This window comes from Anomaloglossus baeobatrachus, chromosome 11 (genome assembly GCF_048569485.1).
Source record: "Anomaloglossus baeobatrachus isolate aAnoBae1 chromosome 11, aAnoBae1.hap1, whole genome shotgun sequence".
NCBI lineage: Eukaryota > Metazoa > Chordata > Amphibia > Anura > Aromobatidae > Anomaloglossus > Anomaloglossus baeobatrachus.
Window position 1 is genome coordinate 68356594 of NC_134363.1, and position 14959 is coordinate 68371552.

At 44.0% G+C, this 14959-nt stretch overlaps 1 protein-coding gene across 1 annotated transcript in view; it reads left to right on the top strand.

Annotated features, from left to right (window-relative positions):
• The window catches only part of TMEM143 (transmembrane protein 143), a 38457-nt gene extending 23927 nt beyond the window's left edge, over window positions 1–14530 (top strand). The window contains exons 7-8 of the mRNA XM_075328449.1: window positions 7320–7509; window positions 13875–14530. Coding sequence (XP_075184564.1) covers window positions 7320–7509; window positions 13875–14047 — 363 coding nt within the window. The 3' untranslated portion in view covers window positions 14048–14530. The remainder of the gene's footprint in view (window positions 1–7319; window positions 7510–13874) is intronic.
• The last annotated feature ends 429 nt before the right edge of the window (window positions 14531–14959 follow it).

The window sequence follows — 14959 nt, forward strand, 5'->3', positions numbered from 1 at the left end:
GGAGATAAATCTTTTTCCCGGTTCCCTCCGGTCCCCCGGTGTCCCCAAAGTGCCCCCCCCGACCCCCAACCCCCTCCCGAAAATCCAAGATGGCCGCGCGCACCGGCGAGCACAGCAGCGCGCCGGGCGCATTTACAGTGTTCCTATGGTTTCTGTCGTATGTGCCATAACACATACGACAGAAACCTGCTTCCTAGGCCCTGCCGGGTCCCCCCCTACCCCCACCCTGGTGTTCCCCGGTGTCCCCCGGTGTCATACATACCTGTCGCAGCTCTGATCCCCCGCGGCCCCCTCCTCCGGCTCCTTCACAGCAGTTGCCGGTCACATGTGCCGAGCGCGGCTGACAGCTTCCTGTGTTCAGAGAGCTGTGCTGGCTGCTCGCACTCTGCAGCTGTGACCCGGGGAGAGTGGGTGCAGATTCTTTGCACCCACTCTCCTCAAATGGAGGGTCTGCCCTCCTAGAAAATGGGGGATACGTTCCCTGAACGTGCCCCCCATATTCTAGAAGGTCCAGAGGCGACGTGGGACATCCAAATGGATTATTGTGGATTTTTTTCTTTTCTTTTCAATAAATTGGTCAATCAGGGAATGTTTGGGGGAGTGTTTTTTCAAATAAATTTTTTTTTGTTGTCAATTTTTTTTTATTACTGTCAATTAGTTATGTCGGGTATCTGATAGACGCCGTGACATAACTAATTGCTGGGCTTGATGCCAGGTGACATTACACACCTGGTATCAACCCCATTCATTACCCCGTTAGCCAACGCACCAGGGCGCGGGATGAGCTGGGGCGAAGCGCCAGAATTGGCGCATCTAATGGATGCGCCACTTCTGGGGCGGCTGCGGCCTGCTATTTTTAGGCTGGGAAGAGTCCAATAACCGTGGCTCTTCCCATCCTGAAAATACCAGACCCCAGCTGTCAGCTTCACCTTGGCTGGTGATCTAATTTTGGGGGACCCCACGTTTGTTTGTTTTTTTTTAATTATTTATTTATAAATAATTAAAAAAAAAAAACAGCTTGGGGAGCCCTCCAAATTGATCACCAGACAAGATGAAGCTGTCAGCTGTGGTTTGCAGGCTACAGCTGTCTGCTTTACCCTAGCTGGCTATCAAAAATAGGGGGGACCCCACGTCATTTATTTTAATTCTTTTTTTTTTTTTTGGGCTAAATACAAGGCTAGGCATCCTTTAGTGTCACATGAAAGGCACTAAAGGGCGCCAGCTTAGAATATGCAGGGGGGTGGGACGTTATATATGTTTGACATCTATCCATTCATCCATTGTAGCATTTTACGCTGTGTGCCCACAATCAGGGTTTGCAACGTTTTGGACGCAGAGTGTTTTCCCTGCGTCCATAACGCTGCGTTGTGCAGTAGAAGCACAGTGGCAGGATTTTTAGAAATCCCGTGCCCACTGTGTTTCTTTTCTCCGCAGCATAAATCGACCTGTGGCGCAGCTTCCCGAGCCTCAGCATGTCAATTTATGCTGCGGAGATGAGCGCTTTCTGAAAGTAGAATAGAACTAAAGTCCACAGCAGCCTGAACCCAAATCGTGGGCATGGGCAGCTGCGTTCTCCCGTGGACAACACTCACATTTCTGCAGGAGGCTGACACTGTGTACTAGACGCCGTGTCGCTAGATCATGGCCACATAGCCTAAAGGCCGCTTTACACACTGCGATATCGGTCCCGATATCGCTAGCGTGGGTACCCGCCCCCATCTGTTGTGCGACATGGGCAAATCGCTGCCCGTGCCGCACAACATCGCGCAGATGCGTCACACATACTTACCTGCCCGGCGACATCGCTGTGACCGGCGAACCGCCTCCTTGCTAAGGGGGCGGTCCGTGTGGCGTCACAGTGACGTCACTGAGCGGCCGCCCAATAGAAGCGGAGGGGCGGAGATGAGTGGCCGGAACATCCCGCCCACCTCCTTCCTTCCTCATAGCGGCCGGGAGGCAGGTAAGGAGAGGTTCCTCGTTCCTGCGGCGTCACACATAGCGATGTGTGCTGCCGCAGGAGCGACGAACTACATCGTTACTGCTGCTGTAACGATAATCGAGAATGGACCCCCATGTCACCGATGAGCGATTTTGCACGTTTTTGCAACGATGCAAAATCGCTCATCGGTGTCACACGCAGCAATATCTCTAATGCGGCCGGATGTGCGTCACAAATTCCGTGACCCTAACGACTCCGCATTAGCGATGTCGCAGCGTGTAAACCCCCTTAACAGTGAGAAATTTGTTGCTACAGCAACAGTTTTGTGAAGTACCTGTGGATTCAAAATGTTTACTATACTCCTGAATAAAATCCTTGAGGGGTCCAGTTTCCAAAATGAGGTCACTTGTGGGGGGTTTCTGATGTATAGGTGCCCAAGGGGCCCTGCTAATGTGACATGGTGCGCGCAATTTACTTCAACTTTTCCAAAATTCAAATGGTGCTCCTTCCATTCCAAGCCCTCCCATTTATCCAAACAAAGGTTTTTGGCCACATGTGGGGTATCCCTGCGCTCACAAGAAATTAGATAACAACCTGTGGGGTACACGTTTTGTTGTTGCCTCTTGAAAAAGTGAAAAATGTGTCGCTAAATCAACATTTTTGTGAAAAAAATGAAAATTTCAATAAGGCAACCTAAGCTTATCAAATTCTGTGAAGTATTCGTGGATTCAAAATGCTCAATATACACCTAGATTAAAGCCTTGAGGGGTCTTATTTCCAGAATGGGGTCACTTGTGGGGGACCTCCACTGCTTAGGCACCTCAGGGGTTCTCCTAATGCAACATGGCGTCCGCTATTGATTCCAGCCAATTTTGCAGTCAAGTTGCACTCCTTCTCTTCTGAGCCCTGTAGTGTGCCCAAACAGTTGATTTCCACCACATACAAGATATCAACAAACTCAGGAGAAATTGCGCAATAAATTTCATGGTGATTTTTTTCCTGTTACCCTTGTGAAAAAAAAAGCTACCTGGTTGAAGTAACAATTTTGTGGTAAAATTTTATTTTTTTATTTTCATGGCTCAACGTTATAAACTTCTGTAAAGCACCTGGGGGTTCAGGGTACTCACCAAACATCAAGATAAATTCCTTGAGGGGCCTAGTTTCCAATATGGGGTCACTTGTGGTGTTTTTTTGCTGTTTACGTACCTTAGGGGTCCTCCAAATGCGACATGGTGCCCGCAATCTTTTTCAGCCAAATTTCCTTTCCAAAATTCAAATATTGCTCCTTCCGTTCCAAGCCCTCACATTTCTCCAAACAAAGGTTTCAGACCACAAGTGAGGTATCACCGCGCTCATAAAAAAGTGGGTAACAAACATTGGGGTCAAATTTTTGGAATTACCTCTTGAAAAAGTGAAAAAATTGATGCTAAAGCAACATTTTTGAGAAAAAAATGAAAATTTTCAATGTGACAACGTAACGTTATCAAAATCTGTGAATTACCTGTGGATCCAAAATGCTCACTATACCCCTAGATAGAAGCCTTAAGGGGTCTAGTTTCCAAAATGGTGTCACTTGTAAGGGGTTTCTGCTGTTTAGGTACCTTAGCGGACATGTAATTGCAACATGGTGCCCGCAATCTATTTCAGCCAAATTTGCTTTCCAAAATTCAAATATTGCTCCTTCTGTTCCGAGCCCTCTCATTTGTCCAAACAAAGGTTTCTGACCACATGTGGGGTATTGGCGCGTTCATAAGAAAGTGGGTAACAAGTTTTGGGGTTCATTTTGTTGTGTTATTTCTTCTAAAAGTGAATAAATTTGGGGTAGAGCAACATTTTAGGTAAAATTTTATTTTTTGCTTTTTTTCATTCCACTTTGCTTTAGTTCCTGTGAAGCACCTGAAGGGTTAATAAACTTCTTGGATGTGGTTTTGAGTACTTTGAGGGGTGCTGTTTTGAGAATGGTGTCACTTTTAGGTATTTTCTGTCACTTAGGCCTCTCAAAGTCACTTCAAATGTGATGTGGTCCCTAAAAAAATGGTTTTGTGAATTTTGTTGAAAAAATGGGAAATTGCAGATGAACTTTGACCCCTTCTAACTTCCTAACCCCAAAACATTTTGTTTCAGAAATTGCGCTAATGTAAAGTAGACATGTGGGAAATGTTATTTATTAACTGTTTTGTGTGACATAACTCTCTGGGTTAAGGGCATAAAAATTAAAAGTTTGAAAATTGCAAAATTTTCAAAATTTTCATCAAATTTCCGATTTTTTCACAAATAAAAGCAAAAAATATCGTTCTAAATTTATAACTATCATGAAGTACAATATGTCACGAAAAAACAATGTCAGAATCATTGGGATCCGTTGAAGCGTTCCAGAGTTATGACCTCATAAAGTGACACTGGTCAGAATTGCAAAAAATGGCCTGGGCATTAAGTACAAAACTGGCTTCGTCCTAAAGGGGTTAAACCTTTACTACCTTTACTTCTCAGTTACTGTTACAAAGGCACTATGACCTTAAAGGGAACCTGTCAGGTGCAATATGCACCCAGAACCACCAGCAGTTCTGGGTGTTTATTCCCATTCCCTGCCTAACTGTCCCTGTATACACCAGCATAGATAAAGAGATCTATAGAAAAAGTATTTTTAAAGATCTTTTATCATATGCTAATGAGGCCAGGGTCTAGTAGTAAGGGCGTTATATCCCCTGACTAGTCCTCCCTCTTAGCATGTTAGCCCGCCCACAGAAGCGTACTAACATGCTATTCACAGCAGCATCACTAGCGGTGACGCACATACCTGTGTTTTCTGTGACCACAGATCTGTATGACGGGCATTTCTAGTCATGCGCAGTAGACCTCTATTAAACTAGGACGAGTACACTTGGTTTCATACTGCGCATGCCCGGAAGTGCCCGACATTCAGATCAGCGGTCACAGTGAACACAGGTACGGTGTCATCGCTGGTGATGCTGCATTAAATAGCATGTTAGTACGCCCCTGTGGGTGTACTAATTAAAGAATGTACGTCTGGAACACCAATGGTGTGAACAAGGTGCAAGACTCAAAATATACAACTGAACAATAGGATAAAGAGTTGCACACCAGTCACAATGTATAGGGGAATAATGAAAAGCAGAACTGCTATGGGAATACTAGACTGAAAAATACAATGGACTATCTGAAAAAAGAGAAAAACATGAAAATGGAATATGCATAACTGCTATGAAAAATAGGAATATAAGAGCTGTTTAGCCATTGTATTGATCAATGCAAAGGAGCCCCAAAACCAAACGCCAAGGTAATCTCTATTTTTGGGGTCCCTAACCTATGTGTGACCTGTGTTAACCTGCAGTTAAAAACTTGCTCTGTATGGGAAGCAAAGGACCAAGCTATATATGTGAAATAAAACACATGGCTATGGGTGGGGCAGGGTTCTCAGACAGAAAATGCATACTAATTAAAGAATGTACGTCTGGAACACCATGGTGTGAACAAGGTGCAAGACTCAAAAATATAAACTAAACAATAGGATAAAGAGTTGCACACCAGTCACAATGTATAGGGGAATAATGAAAAGCAGAACTGCTATGGGAATGGTAGACTGAAAAATAGGGACCCCAAAAATAGAGATTACCTTGGCGTTTACATAGAGCTCAACATTCAGAGAACTGGTAGATCTGTATCAGATAAAATACTGATGTTCTCAAAATGACAGCAAGCAGCCTGGGAAGTAACACATCATTGGAATCGGGGTCTCTTTTCCCACATTATGCTGCTATCAGATTAAGTAACAAAATCCTGTTGACAGATTCTTTTCAAGCGCAGCCACATCAGTATCTTGTCTTTTCTTCTTCCTCTGTCCTTCAATGTAAGCCATTTCTGATGAAAGTCTTTCATTTAGAGATGTTTTTCTTAAAGGGACCGGTCATCTCTACAAATGCTAACCTACAGATGTAGGGATAATCTCAGATTAATAGCATACTAAATCTGCCTGGTTCCCTCTCAGAAAGCCAGGTAACTGGGAGGAAATGAAGTTAATTCCTCCTGAAGCCTCCAGTTTTCAGTGTTAGAGGTGTGTCCAGCATATCTTCAGTCAAGTTTCAGTACATAGTGAGTGGTGGCTTTAATCGCGCCCCAACACTGACCGACAGCCAATGGTGGTGCATCGGTACAGAGCCAGCTGACAGTCAGTGCGTGCACGCAGCTACAGCCGGCTCTATGCATTGATTGGTGACTGAGGCTGCACCTCTGTGACTGAAAGCCGAAGGAATAAACTTCTTTCCTCCCAGTAGCTGGGTTTTAGTGCATCGGCCAAGAGCTTTAGAAACCTGCCGATTAACCCCACATCTGCAAGTGTATATTGTTTGGAGACATGACAGGTTCCCTTTAAGGTTATACATCTGCTGAGCTGCTTTACTTTGGTAGGTTTTTTCATGTTCATTATCTGAGATTCCTGCACAGTCTCTATTAGGTCCTAATCAGTTTGTTAGTCACCTTAACAATATTTTGCACCTTACGTAATGGTATCTGTGTGTGTGTAAATTCACATAATGTGTCCAAAAAGTATCTGTCCACTTGATAGGTGTTCATTTTTAGACCTGTTGTGGATCTCACTTCTAGGACTTCCATTCCCGGTTTTTCATTGGTGACATCATCTTAGCATTAGGACAGCTTGTTCATAAAGGAAACTTATCAAAGTGTCTGAACTATAAGGCTATGTGCCCACGGGAGCTCGAACCTGCGGATTTTGCCGTGGAAAACCTGTGGATTTATCTGGATTTTCTAGATAAATCTGCAGGTTTTAGCAGGTAAAGACACTCCCCATGTTATCCTATGGGACATGGGGAGTGTCTGTGTCCATGCTGCGGTATGTGTGGCTGCGGAATATGCTGTGGATGTCCTGCAGCCGCACGTAATTGCATGTCAATTATTCCTGCGGAATTACCTATGGAAATCCCGGCCCTCCACTATGGAGATAGAGGCCGGGACTTCTGCAGGTAAGTCGCACGAATGTCCGCAGGTTTTCTGCAGCTCTATGTATATCTGTGGATTCTGGGGAGCTGCTGCAGGAAACCTGCGGACGTACCCGTGGATATATCCGCAGGTGCAAGCTCCCGTGAACACATAGCCTAACAGTGAGCGTCCAGCTATAATCCTATACATGTGCTTATATATAGTGGAGATACAATTTAGGTGCAGTTATAACGTCTAAAGGCTTTATTTATGGCACTCAGGCCAGATTCGATTATTGCAGATTTATAATATTTTCCGCAGTACTGTACATTGTATATATACGTAAAACATTATTTTCTGAAATAACAAATCTTTCTTTTGATGTAATCATTCACACCATGGTCATTTTGAATGATCTCTTTCGCAGATGTTTGCACAGAGAAGGAAAGCGCATTCTCTGGAGCTGGCGCACATGCTGTATTACAGAAGCACCTCCAATAATTCCGAGCTCCTCGGGGCCCTTATTCTACGAGCTCAAGAAGAACATGCAAAGGAGGTCATCTTGGCTCACAGCTTTATGAAACAACTTGACATATCATGTGATGGAGATAAATTAGGTGAGGGTCTCATTAACTCTAACATGGTACATAGCTGCATATTCCTGCTCCTATGATGGGTTGTCCACCTTCTTATTGGTACTTTCATTAAAAATTTTGCATCATTTGGCTCCTTATTTCTCTTTGCGTTTAACTTTGATGTGGTCTTTGGTTATAAATCAGCTGAGAGGAACTCCAAGAAAGACAGATAAGAGTTACAAACTCTCCTGTTAGACCATCAGAACGATCTCGCTTACTGATTCTCAGTTAACTCATTCTGCAGCCTGCAATAGACAGTGCAACCCAGAGGCAAATTAATATAAACAGTGCAACATTTTTAATGAAACCCAGTTGCAAAGATGATTTTTAGACCCAAATACATGTATTTAATAAGTGCAAAAAGAAAATTGCCCCCAATGATGGACAACCCAATAGTATTATTACAATCTGATTGATTAGTTTATTGCCAAAACAACATTATTCACGCTTCACACATACCTTAAAGGTTTTCTCCAAGAATGTAATAAAGTGGCTCTGGTCCTGTATTTCAAACAATACCTTGTTTAGATTATGTGTCAGGACGGTGTGCAGGCTTAAGAAACACCGCTCCCAAGATCTGTGTCTCAACTGACGAAGGAGCTGTATCAGAAGCACACATACCGGTGAGATGCTGGTGGAGGGCTGTGACAAAAATGTGTCATAAATCAAAATACCCTTTAAAAACTATTTTTATTCAATATTTCTAAAATCGACACCAAGTGTATTTTTTCTGAATACTTTTCTAAAAGTGCACAGAAAAGAGAAAAGATGTTACTGACCCTGTGCTGGTCACTCCCTTCTGTGCCCTACCTGTCAGCGGAAGTCAGCGCCCTAGATAGCGTAATGGCGCCCCCTCTCACCATAGGCTCACCCTACCTATCCCTGTATATCCCTGATAAATAGGGTGCAGTGCCTATAAAGTGCCTAGTGATACACTAAAGTGCACAGTGCCTGATATATTTTTAACTCAATCAGCATATACAGGGTAGAATAGATTAGGGGGTACTTATCACTTTCCAATTGGATAATCATAGCGGGTAAAAGATATATATATATATATATAATATTTATTCATTTATATAGCGCTATTAATTCCACAGTGCTTTACATACATTGGCAACACTGTCCCCATTGGGGCTCACAATCTAGAGTCCCTAACTGTATGTCTTTTGGTGTGTGGGAGGAAACCGGAGTACCCGGAGGAAACCCACGCAAACATGGGGAGAACATACAAACTCCTTGCAGGTGTTGTCCTTGGTGGGATTTGAACTCAGAACCCCAGCGCTGCAAGGCTGCAGTGCTAAGGCTACTTTCACACATCCGGTTTGAGCCGTGCGGCTCAATCCGGCTGTGAAACCTATGCAACGGATGCGGTGAAAACACCGCATCCTTTGCATAAGTTTTTACATGCGGCCGGTCCGTTTTTTTCCGGTTGCGGCACGCTACTGAGCATGCGCAGTGGAAAAAACCGCATGCGACGGCCGGATGCGTTTTTTTCCGCATCGCGCCGCATCCTGCATCCATAGGCATGCATTGAAAATGCGCCGCAGCGGCCGGAAGCGGCGCGATGTGGTTTTTTTTGCCGGAGCAAAAAACGTTGTAGGGAACGTTCTATCCAGCCGCCGCATTTATTAATTTTGCCGCATCCGGAAAAAACCGGATGCACCGCAAAGCCATCAGGTACAATCCGGTTACAATGCAAGTCTATGGGGATAAACCGGATGCGATACCGGATCTGGTTTACCCGTTTTTTTCCGGATTGTACCTGATGGGAAAAAACTGATGTGTGAAAGTAGCCTAACCACTGAGCCACCGTGCACTGCCGCCCGATCTAGGGCTTCTCGTGGTCAAGAAACTCAACGCGTTTCCCCGTCTTTTTATTGGGTCATCAGGAGGTTGAGGAAACTGCCCTAATTTTCTGGGCTAATCACCATGGAATACCTAAGGCCCTGTGCGCACTAGGCGGATTTTACAGCAGATTTCCCACAGATTTGCTGCATGTTTCGCTGCAAAAAAATGTTCATAACCTTTCTGCAGTGATTCACCAGCAAAACCTATGGGAAAAAAAATGCTGTGCGCACTATGCAAATTTTAACAGCTGCATGTTTTGCTGCGGGATTCCCGCAGCAAAAACAATTGCATGTCACTTATTTTCTGCACGTCGCTGCGGCATTTCACTCCTTTGACTGTAATGTAATCGTGAAATCCCGCAAGGAATAACGCTTGTAGCAAATTCTGTGCGGTTCATTGCGTTTTCCTGCATTATTCCCTGCAGTATTTTGCATTTTTCGGGACATAATGTTCATCACTGCCCTGCGGTTTGCAGGGAAGTGATGTCATTATGACAGGAAGAGGAAGCTGAGTAAGAGAGTAAGCACACACACATCACACTCACACACAGACATATAGAATACACATAGAAATCAAATGTACATATTAAAAATAAAAAAACAAAATAAAAAAACATGTGCTCCGCCGTATTTTTTACCATCCAGCCAGGTAAACACACAGCGGCGGCCCGGTATTCTCAGGCTGGGGAGGACGAGGGCCAGGGTTAATGTACCCCATACCCTCCCGCAGCCGAGCATATCAGCTCACAGCTGCCCCGGGACTCTCGCATCCATTATGCAACAGTTCCGGAGTGTCCCCGGCTCTTCCAGATTGCCGTGATGTGGTGGCAATCAAGGTAATAAGGAGTTAATGGCAGCGCATCGCTGCCACTAAGTTCTAGCTTAATCATGGCAGCGTCTATGAGACAGCTTCCATGATTAACCCATAAGTAAAGTGTATAAACACACACCGAAAAATCCTTTATTTTAAATAAAATAGCAAAAAAGCCCCCTCTTTCACCACTTTATTAACCCCCCCAACACACAGCTCCGGCGTAATTCACAGAGGTCCTATGACGCTTGCATCCAGCCGCGACTGACACATACTCAAAGCAGCCTCGTTCAGTGAGCGATGCTGCACGGGTAACTACAGGTCATTTCTCACGGTCGGTAATGTGAACACATTACCGCTTGTGAGAACTGCAGTGTGTGCTCACAGGGACTCTGTCTATTGATTATCTATCCATCTATCTATCTATCTATCCATTATCTATCTATTTATTTATCTATCCTATCTAGCATTTATCTATCCCTCTATCTATTATCTATCTATCCTTCTATCTATCTATCTATCTATCTATCTATCCCTCTATCTATTATCTATCTATCCCTCTATCTATCTATTCCTCTATCTATCCCTCTATTATCTATCTATCTATCTCAGAAGGAAATGACCCTTTTTTTTTTCTCAATGTGCTTTATTGCATTGAATGCATTAAAACACATGTACCAACCTGCGGAAAAAACGCACCAAATCCGTACCAAATCGACAACAAAAAGCATGCGGATTTCGGTGCATATTTTATTTTTCCGCGGGTGCGGAAATCTTTCAGAGCCTGCTGAATTTTCTTAAGAAAATTCCATTATCTAGTGCGCACAGGGCCTTAATGTTATAAACAACAATTTTTAGTACTTTCTATTCACAGGAAAGTCTCAAGGTAATCACCAAGTTCACAAGATAACATTATTACTAAAGGCCCAGTCACACACAACGACTTACCAGCGATCCCGAAAACAATGCGACCTGATAGGGATCGCAGATAAGTCACTGGGAGGTCGCTGGTAAGATTTCAAAAAGTCAGATCTTACCAGCGATGCAGGAACAATACAGGTCGCAGTAGCGACCTGTATAACGATCTCAGCAGTCACTGTGACCCTGTCACACAGTCTCAAATACAGCGATGTGTCTTGCCCAGCAGGACATCGCCTTTGAAGAAAAATGGCCTGGACCATTCTGCAACGACTAGCGATCTCACAGCAGGGGCCTGATCGCTGGTAGGTGTCACACATAACAAGATCGCTAACGGGATCGCTACTGCGTCGCGGAAACCGTGACTCAGCTGCGATCTCGCAGGCGATCTCGTTATGTGTGACGGTACCTTTACTCAGTGGTAAAGCTTTCCAGGAGCCAGCTACCAGTATGCTAACCAGAGATGCGTCCAGCTCCCAGAATAATGGCTGTATATCAGATGGATGTGATAGCAGCACTAATGCTGAGATATAACCATGCTATATAGGGCTGGCAAGTCCCTCCCATCACTATAGATTAACAATGTCACCTGGTTCAAATGTACCGCCCCCACTAGTTATTTAAAACATGCATATTCATGTATGCTTACCCTTAAATGAGTCATATCGCCATGTAAGCGCCGGCACTAAATGTCTCCATTGTTGTAATGGCGCACTTACCATCGTGTGCCATGCTGCATGTAGCAGATGGGTGCCGCCATCTTGGAATTATGCATTTCTGATTTCGCGCCCATAATAGATGTAAAGTATGGGCGCCGCCATCTGCATTCCAGACAAGAGCTCAGACCAAGATTAACTATCCATCTTCCTCTTGATTACATTCCAGAGGTTTTCAATGGGGTTCAGGTCTGGAGACTGGGCTAGCCATGACAGTGACCTACAAAGGAAATGGCAAATGGCAGCTGGGGTGAAGTGCACAGCAAGAACAGTTCGTAACAGGCTCCTAGAGGCAGAGGCAAGTCATGTAAAGCTAGAAAAAAGCTTTTCATCAATGAGAAGCAAAGGAGAGCCAGGCTAAAGTTTGCCAAAGACCATAAGGATTGGACCACAGAGGACTGGAGTAAGGTAATCTTCCCAGATGAGTCTAATTTTCAGCTTTGCCCAACACCTGGTCGTCTAATGGTTAGACAAAGACCCGGAGAGGCGTACAAGCCACAATGTCTTTCACCCTCTGTGAAATTTGGTGGAGGGTCGGTGATGATCTAGGGATGCTACAGCAAGGCTGGAATTGAGAAGATTAAACTTTCCGAAGGACGTATGACTCAAGCCACATACAAGGTTATCCTGGAAAAACAGTTGCTTCTTTCTGCTCAGGCAATGGTCCCCAACTCTGAGGACTGTTTTTTTCATCAGGACAATGCGCCATGCAACACAGCTAGGTCAATCAATGTGCTGAAGGACCACCACATCAAAACCCTGTCATGGCCAGCCCAATCTCCAGACCTGAGCCCCATTGAAAACCTCTGGAATGTAATCAAGAAGAAGATGAATAGTCACAAGCCATCAAACAAAGCAGGACTGCATACATTTTTGCACCAGGAGTGGCATAAAGTCACCCAAAAGCAGTGTGACAGACTGGTGGAAAGCAGCCAAGACGCATGAAAGCTGGGATTAACAATCACGGTTGTTCCACAAAATATTGATTTCTGATCTCTTCCTGAGGTAAAACATTATTAGTATTGTTGTTTCTAAATGATTATGAACTTGTTTTCTTTGCATTATTTGAGGTGTCTGAAAGCAATGCATTGTTTTGTTATTTTGACCATTTTTCATTTTCAGAAAATAAATTCAAAATTTATTGCTTGGAAATTCGGAGACATGTTGTCAGTAGTTTATAGAATAAAAAAAATTACATTTTACTCAAAATATACCTATAAAGAGAAAAATCAGAAAAACTGAAAATTTTGCAGTGGTCTCTTTGCCAGAGCTGTGTACTGTTACATGACCAGTCTGTTTCTACATTACTGATGAATTGATATGTTACCTAGGCTGAAGAACTATGGCAGATCTGAAGCCTCTGCCAATCCAGCTCTATTTTCCACCCTGCACTGCCTCCTATTGTATTTCTGTCTGCCTTTCTGCTGTGCGCCTTTAGGCAAAGGAGCCGTTAGTCAAGCAGGAGAAGGCGATGCTTAGCAGGGAATAGAGCTGGAGTGATGGAGGCTTCAGATCTACAAATAGCTCTTCAGCCTCATTTGCATATCTGTTCAAATGCTGATTTCTCAGTAACACACAAATGCATTGGACATGTAAAAGTATTTTTGGACTTGGCTTTGGAAGATCTACGTGGATATATAAACAGTTTCGGGCGTAAAATCTTGCTGACATATTCCCTTTAAGTTCCCATATTTCTTCCGCTCTATCTACGAAGTTTCTTTTTTGTTTTTTTTTAAGCTCCTGGAGAAACCAGAACAAATGTGAAATGTTCACAGTTCTAATCAGAACGAAACCTGCAAAGATGTGGCTATCATTACTCTCCTAGGCAATTCAGTCACACAAAGCTCTGATGTAGTGTATAAAGTGGTCACGTGTGGCTGTCATATTGAGGAGACCTGCCGTATAAGCTTTATGTCATGTTAATAATGGATAGTTCATATGCACTTCACAAATGCTAAAGATTTCTTTTATATCTGCACAAATGCTCATTGTATCCATAACTCGAAGTCATAAAAACCAAAGTCTGTTTCTTTTCTTTTTTTTTCTGACAAGACCCTGAAATAACGCTAAAGATCAAAAAGGAAGTAGAATCCTGGCTGCAATCAAAAGCTGGATTACAGATTACATTCTCCGCAGAACGAGCACTTGAGAACCTGAAGAATTTAAATAGAAAAGAAGAAAGTACCAGCTCCTCTAAGGAACACGCCGTACTGATGCACAACTGAAGACAAGTGCATTAGGAGGATGTGAATTTGGTTCTGTGATCCAAAACAAGTTACACTCCGCGCGTGTGATGTATTTGTGACGGTATTGAATGTGTGTTGCGCTGCAGCATATTACTACTGTATATTGGGTATTAAAGGGGTTGTCTCACAAGAGACATTTATGGCGGAGCCATAGAATATGCCATAAATGTCTTATTAGATGCAAGACACCTACCTATTTTAAGGAATGGAGGTCCCCCATTCTGGCTGGTGTTGGACCACCATTAACTGAGAGGTGGTGGCACATTGCTATGGGAACTCTGAGCGTAACCTCAGCTGTTTTCAGAACTCCTATAGCAGTGAATGGAGACAACTGATACATGCGCCATCACCTATCAGTGGTGTCGGATGTCACTCAGAATGGGGGATAGTGGGACCCCTGTTCTTTAAAGGGAACCTGTCACCACTTTTTTGCCCTATAAGCTGTGGCCACCACCACCAGGCTCTTGTATATAGCATTCTAACATGCTGTATATAAGTGCCCAGGCTGCTGTGTAGAACATAAAAAACACTTTATAATACTCACCTGGAAGGTCGCTCGGGTGCACAACAGTCGGATGAGTGGCGCTGTTCTCTGGGACAGGCGTCTCCCCTTTTGGCCATCTTGGTCTTCCTTATTCTGAAGCTACGGTGCATGAGGCGTCTACATCATACACAAGCGCCGGCATTGAGGTCTTGCGCAGACACACTACAATACTTTGATCTGCCCTGAGCAGGGCAGATCAAAGTGTGCCTGTGCAGGACCTCAATGCCGGCGCATGTGTCGGGAGGCATCTGTCCCGGAGAACAGCACCTCCCAACCAACTGTTGTGCACCGGAGAGTCCTTCTAGATGAGTATTATTTACTGTTTTTATGTTCTACACAGCGGCCTG